General features: G+C 34.5%; 2 protein-coding genes across 5 annotated transcripts; one reads left to right on the forward strand and one right to left on the reverse strand.

Annotated features, from left to right (window-relative positions):
• The first annotated feature begins 592 nt into the window (after nucleotides 1–592).
• On the forward strand, nucleotides 593–3,174 carry LOC148201552 (uncharacterized). Its single transcript, XM_088109430.1, has 7 exons — nucleotides 593–933; nucleotides 1,112–1,231; nucleotides 1,315–1,512; nucleotides 1,597–1,758; nucleotides 1,885–2,054; nucleotides 2,167–2,316; nucleotides 2,802–3,174. Exons 1-7 carry the CDS (start codon nucleotides 754–756, stop codon nucleotides 3,172–3,174), a joined length of 1,353 nt encoding a protein of 450 aa, XP_087965556.1. The 5' UTR covers nucleotides 593–753.
• A 3,144-nt stretch (nucleotides 3,175–6,318) lies between these two features.
• Nucleotides 6,319–10,609, reverse strand: LOC124828947 (histidine biosynthesis bifunctional protein hisIE, chloroplastic). Of its 4 annotated transcripts, none has more exons than XM_047302356.2 (7): nucleotides 10,436–10,608; nucleotides 10,267–10,348; nucleotides 8,738–8,896; nucleotides 7,468–7,713; nucleotides 7,269–7,364; nucleotides 7,025–7,173; nucleotides 6,319–6,752 (listed from the first exon to the last, which is right to left on the reverse strand). In XM_047302356.2, the coding sequence occupies exons 3-7, from the start codon at nucleotides 8,873–8,875 to the stop codon at nucleotides 6,536–6,538; spliced, it is 846 nt and encodes a 281-aa protein (XP_047158312.1). In that variant the 5' UTR covers nucleotides 8,876–8,896; nucleotides 10,267–10,348; nucleotides 10,436–10,608; the 3' UTR covers nucleotides 6,319–6,535. The 4 variants fall into 4 exon arrangements, with proteins under 4 accessions (XP_047158312.1, XP_087966659.1, XP_047158329.1 ...); XM_088110533.1 differs by lacking the exon at nucleotides 10,436–10,608 and adding an exon at nucleotides 9,119–10,187 and having other exon boundaries at nucleotides 10,267–10,416; XM_047302373.2 differs by lacking the exon at nucleotides 10,267–10,348 and having other exon boundaries at nucleotides 10,436–10,609.
• Nucleotides 10,610–16,390: the final 5,781 nt, after the last annotated feature.

Genomic DNA, 16,390 nt, shown 5'->3' on the forward strand with positions numbered 1-16,390 from the left:
AAATAATATGTAAATTCTTATACAAAATATTCTTAGAATGTTTAATTTACAATCTAAAACAACATTATTTTTCTTGTCTTTTTTAATGAATAAAAATGGATCTCTTATTAACACACCTAAACTTAATTTTATTAAAAATAGAAATATAAATAAATGAATACAAGTTTTATTCTTTAAGTTAATTTTATAAAATTGAATTAAATTAAAAATTTTACATTATAATATATTAATTTATTTTAATAAAATTTATCAAACATATACAGTATTTATTATCAAATTGCTCATAAATATCTATTTCTCAACATAAAAAAGTTATATACACATAGCTTCTGAATCAGTATTAGTACACTAAGTTAAACTTAAAATTCTACTTTTTTTTTTACTGTTTAAGTAATTAATACTTTAAAAAATATTATGCATAGCTAAACTCTAAATGCTATGTTGAAATATAACTGAAAGTAATGAATGACTGGCCCCATTTCATTCTAGAACAGTACATGTTAGACGTATTTTTCTTCTACTTTTGTTCAACTCATTCATAGTCAAAGTCTTTTTTTTGTCAAATTATTAGTTATTCAGTTCTTAGAAAATAAGAGTGAAGAACACGTAGAAACAGAGGCAAACTTTAACTTTATAAATCTACAAAATCTATGCCAATAAACAGCATTTCAAAATCTAATAATTATTACTTTGTTACATCACACACACACGCACACTTGAGAATTGCAATCTTTGGTAGCAAACTGTTTCATCATGAGTTATGACAGACACTGGTTTAGTTTCATGTTTGGTTTATTTCTGTCATGTGCTGTGAATGTTCTGCTTGCTCAAAATTTGCCATACAAAGCTGTGAATCTAGGAAACTGGTTGGTTGCAGAGGGGTGGATGCAAGAACCGTCTCTCTTTGATGGAATTATCAACAAAGATCTCTTGGTATAATTTTAATTTATGATCCCACAGAAGAACCCCATCATGTTCTTTCCTAGATCATTCTGCATAAAAAATCTTAAAGTTTGCAAATTAAGAGAAAAAGTTGAATGATATCAGATCATGGTACCCTTTTTCTTTTTGTTTAATCTTTGAGGTAATGGAAGAGTTTTTGATATTTCAGGATGGAACTCAGGTGCAACTGAAGTCCACAAAGTTTAACAAGTATCTGGCTTCTGAAGGTGGAGGTGGAGCTGATGTTGTAGCCAACCGTGATTCAGCTTCTGGTTGGGAAACGTTCAAGGTAGATTTTCGACTTCAACTTCATCAGGATTCATCACAATCTTTTGATGTGCATTAGGAATCACATTCACTTGTTCTATGCAGCTGTGGAGGGTGAGTGACTCATCCTTCAACTTGAGAGTGTTCAACAAGAAATTTGTGGGGCTGGAAAATCATGAGGGTGGAAACAAAATTGTAGCAGTTTCAGACTCACCCAGCACACCAGAAACATTTGAGATTGCAAGGGATCTTAATGACCCTTTCAGAATCAGAATCAAAGCATCAAATGGCAAGTTTCTACAGGTACATGTTACTCATTGCAAATACACTGACAAGTAATTCTTAATATTTGGAAACCTTAAAAATTGTGCATTTTTGTATGTTAAGGTTCAATCCGAGACATCAGTGACTGCAGATTATGAAGGCACAAATTGGGATGAAAAAGATCCATCAGTGTTTCGTATGAATATTGTACCAGACACCACTTTACAAGGGGAGTACCAACTCACTAATGGTTATGGTCCTGACAGAGCTCCTCAAGTCATGAGGGTGAGAAATTTTGAATCTTTTGATAACAAATCATCATGAACATGCCTCAATTCATGAACTGTTAGCATTCCAAAAGACTATATTTTCATTCTTACGGAACTCAAGCTGTGTAATCTGGTGTTGTAGGACCACTGGAGCACATACATAACTGAAGATGATTTCAGATTCATGTCAGAAAAGGGCTTAAATGCAGTGAGAATACCTGTTGGGTGGTGGATAGCTAAAGATCCAAACCCCCCTAAGCCTTTTGTCGGAGGATCATTAGCAGCATTGGACAATGCTTTCATTTGGGCACAGTAAGTCTGCCAGTTTAATGTTGTAACAGATAAAATATGAAGCATTTAATTCAGCTTCGATCCACACCAGTTTTTCATCACTTACCAATAATCCAGTCTTCATGACTTGCAGAAACCATGGAATGAAAGTGATCATAGACTTACATGCAGCTGAAGGTTCACAGAATGGCAATGACCACAGTGCCTCAAGAGATGGATATACAGAATGGGGAGAATCATACATACCAAACACAGTTCAAGTCATAGAATTCTTAGCAGAAAGGTTCTTTTTTTATACTTTTTAAACACCCAATCANTCTCCTTTTGAAAAAACAGACCACAACCACTTCACACCAACATGCTAAGCTCCTTTTGAGTTGTTCACTCACTCTACCAAGCTATCAAGGCTATCCATACTATTTGGACTATCCATCCAGCTACTCGGGCTTCGTACCAAGCTATCAACATACTTTATCGAGCTCTTTACATGCTTTATTGAGCTATTTGAGTTGTTCGTTTACTCGCTCAATTCCTCCTTGACCTTCATCTTCCAATCCATAACTCGAGCATATTTGTCACACCATTTCCAAATTTGTTGCTTAACAAGCTTACCTTAGGCTCCACTGAGCTCTCTACATTCTCCTCTAAGCTCTCTACATGCTCCTTTAAGCTATACGAGTTGTCCAAGAACCTCTCTAGGATATCCAATTGTCTGGTCGGCTTATCCATATTGCTTAATTGTTCTACCGAGTTCATCGTACTACTTAGATCTCTTGCTAAGTTCTTCATATCCTCCACCTTGTCGTCTGGTCTGTCTACATATCTTACCAACCTCACCAACTGGTTCATATGTCTAGCAGATCTTTCCTTATTAATTGACAAACTTTCTAAGTTCTCTTTGCTACTCCATAATCCTGTTGAGTTCTTTTTGCTACTTGACAATCTTGTCGAGTTCTTGCTATTTGGCAATCTTGCCAAGTTCTTGCTATTCAACAAACTTGTCAAGTTCTTTTTTTTATACTGCAAACTTGTTGACCTCCTCAACCTTTTCCTTGTCCTTAACCATGCTAATTTTGCAGATCAAACTGCTCTTTGTCTTCTTCCTATTCATGGCTTCTTCTACCAAGATCTCTTCCAATAACCAAAATTAAATTTCACATGATAAAAAAAATTTACATCACCATGTCTATTATACACCTTTGTTAACTATTTAGACAAAATTAACAATTTGGATCTATTTGTTACACATTTTAAAAAATATTCAATTGAAACGACTCAAAATCTAATGATTGAATTGAAATTTTCAAACAAATATAAAGAAAAAACAGTGTTTAAACCAAAATAATATATTAATATATAGTATAAAGTTATAAAAATTAATATATATATATATATATATATATATATAGTATTAATATAAATGACTAGTTTATACATTTATTACGAATAATTTATACTTATTTATAATCTAAATTAAATACATATTTTTAAAATACTCATTAAACCCAATTTTTAGAACCTTTTTTATTATTCTTATTAATTTTGAAAGAAAAATTAGATTTGGACGCCATTATTAAATAAACACAGTTGACAACTTTATAGCCATTTTAAAATCATTTGGCTTTTATGAATTGTTGGATTAATTTTTTAAGAAATAAATTTAGCTGATAGGTCTAAGATTTCATGAATTTTGATTATGAGAGTAAGAATTTTTTTGTTTTTTTACTTAAAAAAAACTTGTTAAGATAACAAAAGTAACTTCAAAATAAAAGTATGGTTGAATAAATTCAATAGTGAAAATATTCTTTAAATTGGATATGCATGGTATATACTATTAATCAAAGGTGACCACTTTAGCTTTTTTTAATGGACAAAGGTTAAAGATACTTATATTAATTATTCAATATGGAAATGAGCATTAAAATATCTAAGTACACGAGTTTCATTTCCTTTGGAATCAAGTGTTTGATTTTTTGTGGTTAACATTATCTATTAGACTAGATTTTAATGTCAATCATGGAAATAAAATTATTAGTCTTTTATATTATGAATATCAATTATTTGATTCTAATAATTTTCAAAAATCTATTTAATAATTAAAATTGGTTTATAGAAGAAGAAGAAAAGATTGAGAACATGTGGGTGGCACACAATAGTTGGCTAGTTTCTAAGTAATGATTATGGTCACTTTCATGGTTTTCTCATATGATGACCCTCACTTACCTTTAACCTCTATAAAATATCTTTCAAAACTCATTTATGAAATGTGTGCAAATCAAACCCTAATTAAGAGATACTATCTTTTGTATTCAATTTATTTATTACTATCAACTACTTCTTCAATTCTTTTATCTATCATTTATTTTTAATTTAAAAATGATATTTTTTTTAATTATACTCTTAAACTAATTATCATGAAAGGAGAAAAATAAACTATAGTAAAAAAAACCATATTATAATAATTGATCTGTTTTAAATTTAAGTAAAGCTAAATTGAATTGTTAAATAGTGATATTATTAAAATTTTGTATGTAATTTGAATGAAGTAGTGACCAATAGAAGATTGACACGTGTAATAATTCATGTGGGGCCGACATTATGGAATGGACAGTGTGGAACTTGTGGGGCCAGGAGGCAAACATGTTTGGAACAATCATTTTCAGATAACAGTGTAAGCAATCATATTCTTTATCAATCACTTTGATTCATCCACACAAGAAAACTCACTATTCATTCATGGCATATCACTTTGATTCTGCATTACATGATCAGATGCAGAATGCTATGCTATCAGTGTTTTCTCTTCAACACTTTTTAGATACACTTTTATGACTACTCGAAATTCTTAAAATCCAAGTATTATTTGGAATACAAATATTCTATTATTTATGAACCTAAATATTATTTAGAAACAGTTATTTATAGCTAATACTTAGTGGTTTTTGGAATGCAGACATTTCTGACTAAGGATTTTACAATAAAAGGTGTGATATAAAAATCGTAAGGATTAGCTCAATAGATAGAGAAACATGTTTTTTAACAAATAAAAAAGATTTAAAATTGTGGTAACAAAAACTACCACCACGAGAGTGAGAGAAGAAGAATGATGAAACAATAAACTTAAGTAAATACAGAGGTCGAAGTAAATGCAATTTGGTAGCCAATAATTACTACTTACCTAATTTTTTATAATATTTTTATCTAAGGACAAAATTTTCAACTTAGAGGTGCAAAAGAAGGTTTGAAGTGCACGAAGAAACATCTTGTACTAAAGGAGTAGGTTTTTCTCACATTGGATTGAGAAACACCACCCATTATCCTCGTGTCACAAATAAATAAAAAAATTAGAAAATACAAATCCATTTTAAACTTCAAAATTTTAAATGGATTTCGAATTAACAATAAATTTTGAATTAATCAATATGAGAGTGCATTATATAGTGCTTAATCCAAAAATACATTTTGAATTTCTAATTTTGTAAGACTATTTGGATTGTTCAATTTGGGAGACATTCTAGATTGGTATAAAGAACCATTTGGAAAACTATCTAGATTGTTCGATTTGGGAGACATTCTAGATTGTTATACGTAACCATCACATGTACTTCTGGATAGCTCATTCCAAGAACCTTTTTGAATCAAGTAATAGGTAAAAGCTTTCTGGATCGTTCAATTTAGAACATCAAATCCATTTTTCTACTTCCAAAATCATTTATTCACATAAGATTTTCATATTAACACAATTTAGAAACTTAAAAACCCACTCAGTTTGAAGTCTCCACGAGAAAACCACAAAATAATACAATGGCATAATGATATCAACACAACTGGAGAAAGATAATAACTTGCAAGGATGATACAATGCTCTCAATGGTTGAAGGTGACAAAAACATGATTAGTACAAAGGTGTGAGAGGGAGTCAAAATAGGTTATCTTTTACCGACACAAAGAGGTATTCTCAACATTGTATATAATCGATAAAGCATGAAGGAACAAAAAGCAAAAGCCTCTAAATTGTTGTGCTTTTGCCACTATAGTTAGGAATGGTTCTTGTTATGCTTGAGCTGATATCACTAGGAGTGGCTCCAAATTATTGTAATGCTCAACAATTCAACTTGGAATTTTTCTTTTCATCTTTAAAATGAAATCCTCTCACCATATACACATTTTATTATAGCTATGGTTGAAAGTAACCACATATCTCAACTACATTTAACAGCTCAAAATCAATTCTAATTAACTTAAGATAATGCATTACAGACTTGCAGTTTGGTAGAAATAAGCATCCAAGCAATATAATTATCTATACCTCAAAAACAGTGTAAACTGATATCTGCAAAAATGGGTGGATAGCAGTTACATAGTGTTCTTGACATTCTCTACGCTATTTAAATAAGTTACCTCAATTCAGTATAGTCACACGGATAATAACACATACAGTTAATCCAGGTATGTCAACAAAAGCTAAATATATTGTTTGAGATATAGACTTGACAGAAAATTTAATGATCCAATGGTTTCTGGGATAAACGGCCTCTCTTCTCTTCAATACCAGATTGGGAAAATCTCAGCCGAAGAACCTGCAAAACATCTTCTATTTTGACATCTTTCTTTGCCAGCAAAACCATGGAATGATATAGTACATCAGCCATCTCTGAAGCAGTACGTGACTTGTCCTCATTATTCTCTAGTGTTTGACACAACTCATTTGCCTCTTCCCTGCGAGTAGAAAGATAGAGTTACAATCAGAGATCATGAAAAGATAATCGTTTAATCCATACTGTACCTTCAAGAAAAGTGAATTATATATAATCAAAGTGGTGTTGTAGGTAAAAGACATCTTATGCAAAAGCAATGGATCGGCTACAAGGCTTCTTAACGACTGGAAAGCATTTAGAATGTGATATTTTTGGGACAAAAACGTCAAAAGGGATATATTTTTCCTCTTTTATATTCCAACTCAACATAATAACATGCCAAGTTATACCAACCTTATTTTAGAGCACAGCAACTTATCGTTAAGCAATAGTCGCTTTGTCCATGAAGGCTTCTCATTTTCTCCAGTTAACTCTGTTTTCCGTTGTGAGATTGTTGACTCTAATGCATACAATGAGGTTAATGCCAAATTATCTCCTTCATCCTGTAACAGATAACCCAAAACAATTTGAATGTTGCTGCACTTCCTCTCCAACAAAAAATGGCAATTACATATACTTTTTATTTGCTTTTTGTTACCTCTTTCTGTTTTAACAAGTCAAAGACTGATGTATAATAACATGTTTCTGCCCCTGTGTGACAGGTAGGCCCATCAGGTTTCCCCAGGTATATTATCTGAGAAGTAATTACCAGGGAGAAAAGTAAACAACATACAGTATGAAACTAAAATCAAAAAGGAAAAACTAAACAATTCAATGAGAAAAAGGGAAGTGCTTACAGAATCACGATCACAATCAAGAAATACATCATGAACATTGATAAAATTATTAGAGGTCTCTCCTTTGGTCCACAATGTCGATCTTGATCGGCTATAGAAAGTGGCCCTTCGAGAAGATAGGGTTGTGGCAACAGCTTCTCTGTTTGCAAAACCTTGCATTAATATGGCCCCTGTGTCAACATTCTGAGCTATTGCCACAGCTAAGCCTTTGTCATCCCATTTTACACTGTCCAGTAACGAATCAACCTGAAAAGTTTAGCGCTTCAATGTAAAAACATGAAATTATACTATCAAAAGAAAAATACAATAAGAACAAAAATTGAAAACACGAAATGCTAAGAAAATCCACAAAGAATACAAAGGATGAATGTCCTTGTTAGAACAACATATTAGCAATACAATCACCATAATTAGGGGACTTGATCGCACGGAACAATATTGTCACTCAATTTAAACCCAGATATCTAAATCTAAAGTTACATCCACAATTTAATGAGAACTGCAACATTATATCGAAAATGAACTGCATCCCCTCAATTTAAAAAACGTCATGGGTAATTTCTTTTACACGAAAAACTACAAGTAAAACTTTATAATTTTGTATTGCATCTCCTCTATTCCTATATATTTAAACCCAGTGATTTCAGTTTCTATATTTTGTCTCCATAGACTCCGGGTCCTGGCTACACCACTGACTACTTGGGCTCTATGTAAACAAACATGTTTCTCTGATAAGCTAAAGTTAACTTATGCATGTGAACTAATTTGTATTAGTTCTATCACCTTATCTTCTCAAAAATCTGCTTTAACTTGTGCAATAGCGAAATTTAGTATATGGGAGAAAGCTAGTTCGTTTCTCCTTATTTTCTTCTCTTACAAGTATTTTATAAAGGAGATTATCCAAACTAGAATTAGATGACGAATTATAGGAAATTCCAGACAACAAACATCCGCAATAGACAGTCAACAACACAGAAATTTCTTTTCATTAGTATGCTTTGGGCCTTGATTATACAATGACAATAATCTCTCAATAACAGACATCTCCATGTGGGTGTAAGTCCACGTACAGAACTTCACTGTTTTCACCGATAAAACCATATAAGGAGAATGTGCAATGCAATCAACTTGGCAAACCAGGTCTTGAAAAACAGTCAACTTAAAACTTGGCAAAAAACACAAACTAGTTTCCTTCTTTTCACAAGTAACCATTTCCTCAAGCAACGAAATCCTTGAAACCATACTAGTTAGTCAGGTGACACTGAAGTACCTTAGGGTCTGACGTGTGCACAGAAGCAAAAACTAAACAGTTGGTCCTCCTCCCCTTGTAACTGAAATTGGCATATGAAAGGTTACCCTTGTGGAAACCCCTGCCAGGTTGAACCATGTGAACATACGAAACAGCCATGGATTCCAAGGGAACCTTCACCTGCAACAACCAATTTCTCAGTGAACCACTGATCTAACCAGATGGACATACAAACACAAAATTTCAAAAAATATTAGAGATAAAAAAAGTATTCTTCCCTACAAATTCATAGATACAAAATCTTAAATCTTCAATTTCAGGTTTCAACTAAAAACAGTTCTCATTGCTTAAAAAAAATTTGTCGTGTTTGGTGAATGAAACAATAATCAGTACAATTTGAACCTTGCAATAATTGAACGACTGAGAGAATGGCTGAGCAGAACCAACAACGTCACTTCAACAGTGAAAAGCAGAAAAAGGAAGGGTTTCTGGGTTCGGGAAAAGACCACTCACAATCACGGGCTTTAATAATCGACGCCGTTGCAAATGTAATTTGTAATCTATAATCTATAATTTATAATCATTAATAAAGAAAATAGCTTTAATAATTGTTTGTTATGTATGTATTCTTTTGTCTTTTACATTTCTTTTACACTGTATATTTGTCAACGAGTTTCTAATTGTTATACTACACTCTTGAAACGATGAAAATATTTTTATTATATGATTATAATATTCAATTCATACTGTAAAAACTCCATAAGAATACTTCCTTCACTCCTTCGAAGCAAATGGGATTGCACCCTACTTCGGTATCCCCTGCTTCAGCAGTATTAGCATTATTCTGAGCAAAAGCCATCACATCCTCTGGGAGTGGCCCTAAATTCTGCAAACCGTACCTCACAAACCGGACACACTCTTTTACATCTGAATGCAGATGCAACCACCTACTCAGGCAAGGCCAACAAAACAAATTGCCACAACAAGTCATTGCTTATGGGCCCAGTTTCAGGCTCGGGGCCTGGACCCAGATTCAAATCAAGGTTCATTGCATCGGAGGTCACTTCCTCCATCGCAGCTTCATTCACCAAACTGGAAAGACTCTTCCTTTATTGCAAATGTCAATTGCAGGGAAAGGGAAACAACAAAGGAAAGGGCAAGCGAAAACTTTTCCACCGAAAACCTCGAGTCCAACACAAATCCAAGAAAGCCAGGTAAGAGGGGAAGTCGGGTGTAGAAATTAACAATCAGAGGAGAAAATCCCCCAATCTTGAGGCGAAACTGGGCGCAAACCCTAGCTTCCTCGCAAACACGAAGGATCCCAGATCCAATAGAGGGTTGGCCACAATTGTAAGGAGAATCCATGGTGAACTACTCGAATTAAACACGAAATGAAGGGAAGCTGCGTTTAAGAGTTGCCCATTACGCAAGTACAAGCTTACGAAAAAGAGACGGATAATTTTTTTTATATCTGTAATCAAAAGAAGAAATAAAACAGATTGAAGGAACAAGAGAGGGAAAATGGAAGAAGGGAGAAGAAGATAGAAGACCTTGGAGGTAAGAGACGGTGAAATTAGGGTTGGATCATTGTGTTGTCGTGGGTTCGGTGCGGTGCTGTGCTTGCGGTTGGATCTAGTGAGAGAGAGAAATGGGGTTTAGAGGAAAGAGGAAATGGTAAGTGGGGAGAAGAAGGTAGAAGAAGAACAACCTCAACTTCACCTGGTATGGTACGTATGTTGTTGTGTTTGTGATGGTGATCAACGGTGTGATGAGGTAGAGGCACGAGTGGGTTGTCTGTGATATTCCCACGCTGCTCGCTGCACCAAAGCGCTATCAGAGCCGTTCTTGCGATGAATCAGAAAGAGACAATTCTCGTACCATTATTATCTCATCAAAAAAGCGAGATCTTTTTAAGATCATCTGCATATCTCATGTCTGAACTATATTAAACTTGGATCACGGTAAAGGAAAAGAAATCTCTCTACCTTTTTTGACAGAGATTTTCATTTCAACAATTTTAAAATTTTAAAATATATAAATTTGAATTATTTATAATTGAAATATATTTATTTCCTAATTAAATATTTCATTATTTTTATTTTTAAATAATTTATTTTAATTGAAATATTTTATATTTTAATTTTCTTATTTAGATAAAGTCATTTATTTTTATTTTAAGGCAAATTCAATTGTTGAATTAGTTGAACTTTTAATTATAGATGATTTGTATCGATTTTTAATCCTTATATACTCTAACAGATTCCACTTATACTAACAAGGATGGATTTTAAATTTAAATGGATTCGTTTCAACTTTTAATTAAGAAGCATTGATTTCAATTTTTAATACTTCCGTTCAATTTTTAACTTGAGCTTATTCAACTTGAAATTTCAACATAAGGTAACTTGACTCGACTACTGACTCAGTCTAACTAAATTCGATCTTTAATTTGAACCCACTCGATTCGACCTTTAGTATGGGCCTGTAACACCCCTTCTTGAAGTGTCACCGGAAAAATTTTCAAAGTATTCATTTACTATTAAAGATACAACATCTAATAACATTATAAAATAGTAACTTCAAAGTTGAAAGAACTTATATTGTAATACAAAATTAAAACTCGAAGTTGTCTTAAGATTTCAAACCACAATATAACATAATTAAAAATACAAATTAAAAAGTCTCAAATGAGTTTTTCCCTTCAAGGCATTCCTAGCACTAAACCGCTTCATCTTCACCTAAAACTTTATCTACTTTCGTATAACAATACGAGTTATACAATCATCGCATGAATACAACAAGTGGAGTGAACTAATCAAATACAAACAAGTCATAAGTTATAAATATACTCACTCACACATCTTAAATATTCACATCAACACATCAAGAATTTCATTAGGGTATCATCGAGGTCATACTACCTCTATTGTAACCAACATGAGATTATAACTACACTAGTTAGTCTATTCTGTAAATCACTCAAATCCCAAGTGAATTTAATCATGTGTTGTTCTCTCGTATCCTATCATGTAAACCATGACTACCAAATTAAGGAGACACGAGTCATCATCTACACGCAGCTTCGGATAGGACTCAGTTCCCGTTCCTCACACGTAGCTATCGGACTTATCGGTTTCTATCCTTCACACCCAGTTAATGGACACATCACATCACTAGTCATTCATATGCAACTATTAGACCCTGGATTCGAATCGTCCTTCACACACACCTTCAGACCTATCTCTTCTACTCAACAAGGACTTACGAGTAAAAATATTGGTGGAGTACATCCACTCACCAAGAACTATAATCAACACGAGTTAAAAATCTACGAACAAGACATATTTTCCTTTTCATCCCTAAAGAAATGAGCAACACTTGAATCTTCATCGCCTTACGCAGGCAAAAGAACCATAATTTATATCAATTTACCGAGATAAAGTATAAACCTGGTTATACACTAAAAGTCTAGAAAATAATGTCCTTATTAACCAACTATCATGATGAACCATTAAACTTAATCCTTCACACGACTATCTAATTAAATCCTTACCTACTGTCCAAATTAAAAAGACTACTTTTTCAAGTCCGAAACCACCAACAAAATGACTTTAAAATTGGCCTACTCTCGGTACAAAGGATGCCACGTCATTTCTCATAAAACAAAAGGACAAGGTCTTACCATGAGATGGTTCACACATTTATATTTAAACTTAAGAGGTGTGCAAAAACAACAGCAAGAACTAAAGCTACTGGAATGTCAAGCTTGATATAAGAACTAAAAAATGCACCAAAACTTGAAAACTAAATCTGCAGTTTGGATTTTCCCACGGTCCAGATCAAGCTATACTGGAATGTTTTACTTTAAGATATCAAAATTTGGGTCTGAAAAGCCTAGCATAAGATCACTAAAGAGATACACTATGAATTGCATACCAAGTCTGCAGCTAAGCTCACGGTTAACCACCTTAATCACGCATACCATACCATGCATGAACCACTTGTATGAACTTATTCTGATTTACCATGCTAATTACGATCAGTAGTAGGTTAAGTCTTTCTCAAGTTTCAATTAAAAACTGATGTTGATTCCAATTAAAAACTAAAGAACTCTTAAAGGAAAAAATCTGTAGTTTTTAATATGGTGACTAAAGATACACGTGAAATATGGTTCTGCACTCAAAGTCCAAGAAAGAAAATAAAAAAAAATAAAAACCTCTGCAGCTCCTAGCATGGGCACACAATATGGCTTTTCCCAACAAAAAAAGGTTGTCATATGTTAAGAATTATGGGTCAGACTTGTACCATGTCGTACAAAATGAATAAGATACTAACTTATTTTAAACCAGGTACAACTTTTAGGCCAATTCAGTAACTTCAGTAAAGTTTCTGTGACATGGTTCAAGAGAAAGATGGAATTCTGCATCTCTAGTACACTCCTGCCAGTTAGTTTAACAGGATTAGGAATAAAGAATATCAAATGGTTCAAAACTACTCCCCTTGTATGTTCAACCATGAATTTCAGATCACCTCACGTTCTCTCCTTATTTTTCTCATTGTTTCGTTAATGTTTGCTTAAGTTTTTCGTTAAGGAAGAATCCAAGGCTTTTATCCTTGTAATTCCAGAGCCTAAGTGTCGGATGTTCTCAAAAAGGGAGGAACCTATGTTCCTCAAAGTCTCCCCTAGCTTCATTTCAATGTCTAGCTTATGTTTTGTCTCTTTTGGTATATGAAGCGAAGAAGGTCAGGTGCTATGGTGGAAAGAAGAAAAACAACTATATATGTGGGGAAAAGGAAAGACTTTACGTCATGGAGATGAGAAGGAGAAACCAACGTGTACATTAGTCAAAAATGGATTATTTGCACATTAAAAGAAATCCTAGAATATATTGGAGGTGTATTGTAGAGTCTAAACAAAAATACCTACATTCCATTTGTAATTTATAAGAATGAGTAAAATAATATAATCACATCATAAAAACACAAGTACACAAATACTATTATATCACAAGAAATTATTACTAATTGAATTTTACATCACTTAAAAATGAAGGAAACAATTTATTGTATTTATTTTGGATTTTACACAGCTTACTCGACTCGCACTTTAACGGCTCGTACTTCGACACGGAAAACTCAGCTCGACCATCTACACGACACGACTCAGCTCTCCAAGACATCTTAGTTTAACCTTCGGTTCGAGTCGACTCGGACTTGACCTTCGATCCATAATAACTTGGCTCGACCTTCTACTCGAGCTGATTCGACTCGACCTTCAGTCTAAGTCGAATCAGTTCGACCTTCGGCTTGTGCCGCCTTAGCTCAACCTTTGATCTTGGCTGACTCGTGTTGACCTTCAGCTAGACTGACTCATCTCAATAATGACTAACTAAACTCGACCTTCGATTTATGTCAAATCGGCTTGACCTTCGTTTTGTGTCACATCGACTTGACCTTCCCCTTGTGCCAAAATGGTTGCATGTTTAGTCTGTACCAACTTAGCTCGACCTATGGTCCGAGCTAAAGAGAATGGGCCACACCAGAAATAATAGGCCCAATGGCCTTTAACCCAAAACGCATCCAATAAACCCAAAACGCGAAAATACTTTCGTTAGAGGCTGGAAGCTGCCTCGAGATCAGATGGCCAGTGGGTGAAAGTGCAGAAAGCTTCAAGTGGAAGAAAAGGAAGGTTCTAGGGCTTCCATGGAGACCCTTCGTCGGAGCAAGGAGTTGCCTTCACCGGAGACAAGAAAGAAGACCAAGAGAAGAAGAAGAAAGGCACGGTTAACAGGTTAGTGAAAGAATTCCTAACTTGATTTAGAGAAAAGAAAAAACAGATGTTATCATTTGAATGAGTGTGAAAATTACAAACCTTTGTGTGAGGGGGAAAACTCTATTTATAGAGTTCTAGAAGGAAGGGAATAAAAAACAGAAAAACAGAAAACTAAACCTAACAAGATTACTGTATTTAAAAACAGTGATCCATTGAATCTATAATACTTAATAGCCTCCCCTCAAGCTGGATGGTGTATAGTTGCCAGTCCAAGCTTGGGAACGATAGATCCGAACCGAACTCGGTGAGGAAATTTGGTAAATATGTCTGCTAGTTGTTCATCTGAGCGAATGGGGAGAAGATGTAGAAGATTAGCTTGCACCTTTTCACGAACAACATGGCAATCAAGCTCTATATGCTTGGTTCTTTCGTGAAAGCTCTGATTATGAGCTATATGTCTGGCAGATTTGTTGTCACAGTATAGAGCTGGGATTCCAGCTTCCTTAATCTGTAAGTCCTCTAATAGATAGTGGATCCATTGTAGCTCGCAAGTAGTGGCTCCCAGAGCACGATATTCAGCCTCAGTGGAGGACCTGGAGACAGTGCTCTATTTTTTTGATTTCCAAGAGATGAGTGATGATCCAAGGAAGACGCAAAAACCTGTAGTGGACCTCCTAGTATTTGGACAAGTTGCCCAATCTGAATCACTGAAGGCCTTTAGCTGTATGGGAGAGTCAACTGGAAAGAATAGTCCTTCTGAGGGTTTAGACTTTATGTACCTAAGGACATGTTGAATAGCCCGATAATGGTAGTCAGTAGGAGATTGTATAAATTGACTTAGCAAATTAATAGAGAAACACAAATCAGGTCTAGTGTTAGTGAGATAAAGCAACTTCCCTATCAATCTTCGGTAAGAGGTTGGATCTTTCAAATAGCTGTCGGTTCTGTACAGAGTACTCGTGTCACTCAAAAAAGGGGTTGAACAAGGCTTGCAACTCAGCATTCCCGTCTCCTCAAGTATGTCTAAGGCATATTTTCTTTGAGACAAATGAATTCCTTTCTTGGACCTTGCCACCTCCAGCCCTAGGAAATATTTAAGTTCTCCTAGATCCTTTACTTGGAATCTGTTATGCAAAAGACTCTTTATGTGACTGATTTCTGTCATGGAATTCCCTGCTAATATGATATCATCAACATAAACAAGTAAGGCTGTGAAACCAGTAGGTGTCCCTTTGATAAAGAGAGAGTGATCACTTTTTGACTGTATATAGCTAACAGAGGTGAGGAAAGTGGACAATTTTTCAAACCACTGCCTACTAGCTTGTTTTAGGCCATATAATGACTTAGTTAGTCTGCAGACTTGGCCTTCTTTATGAACATTAAGACCAGGAGGTGGCTCCATGTAGACTTCCTCATTTAGGTCTCCATGAAGGAATGCATTATTCACATCTAGTTGATGTAAGAACCAGTTTTTAGAGGCTGCCAGCGCAATGAGTAATCTAACGGTAGTTAGCTTGGCAACAGGAGAGAATGTGTCCAAATAATCTATCCCTTCTTGCTGGGTGTAACCCTTAGCTACTAGGCGGGCCTTGTATCTTTCTATGGTGCCATCAGCCCTATATTTAATCTTGTATACCCATCTGCATCCAATTGCAGTCTTCCCTTGAGGAAGCTGTGATAGAAACCACGTGTTGTTGTCCTGCAAGGCTTTAATTTCCTTGTGCATTGCCTCTGCCCATTCACTCACCCCTTTGGCCTCATTGTAAGAGTGAGGCTCATTGTTAGCAGTGATAGCCATGGTATATCTTGAATGTTTTTCTGTCAAAGAATCACAACATAATAGATCAGAAATGGGGTAAGGGGTTTTGAACTTATTTCTCACAGACAAGGATTGATTAACC

The sequence above is a fragment of the Vigna umbellata genome, chromosome 3, assembly GCF_029865625.1.
Source record: "Vigna umbellata cultivar VRB3 chromosome 3, Vumbellata_1.0, whole genome shotgun sequence".
In the NCBI taxonomy this organism is placed as follows: Eukaryota; Viridiplantae; Streptophyta; class Magnoliopsida; order Fabales; family Fabaceae; genus Vigna; species Vigna umbellata.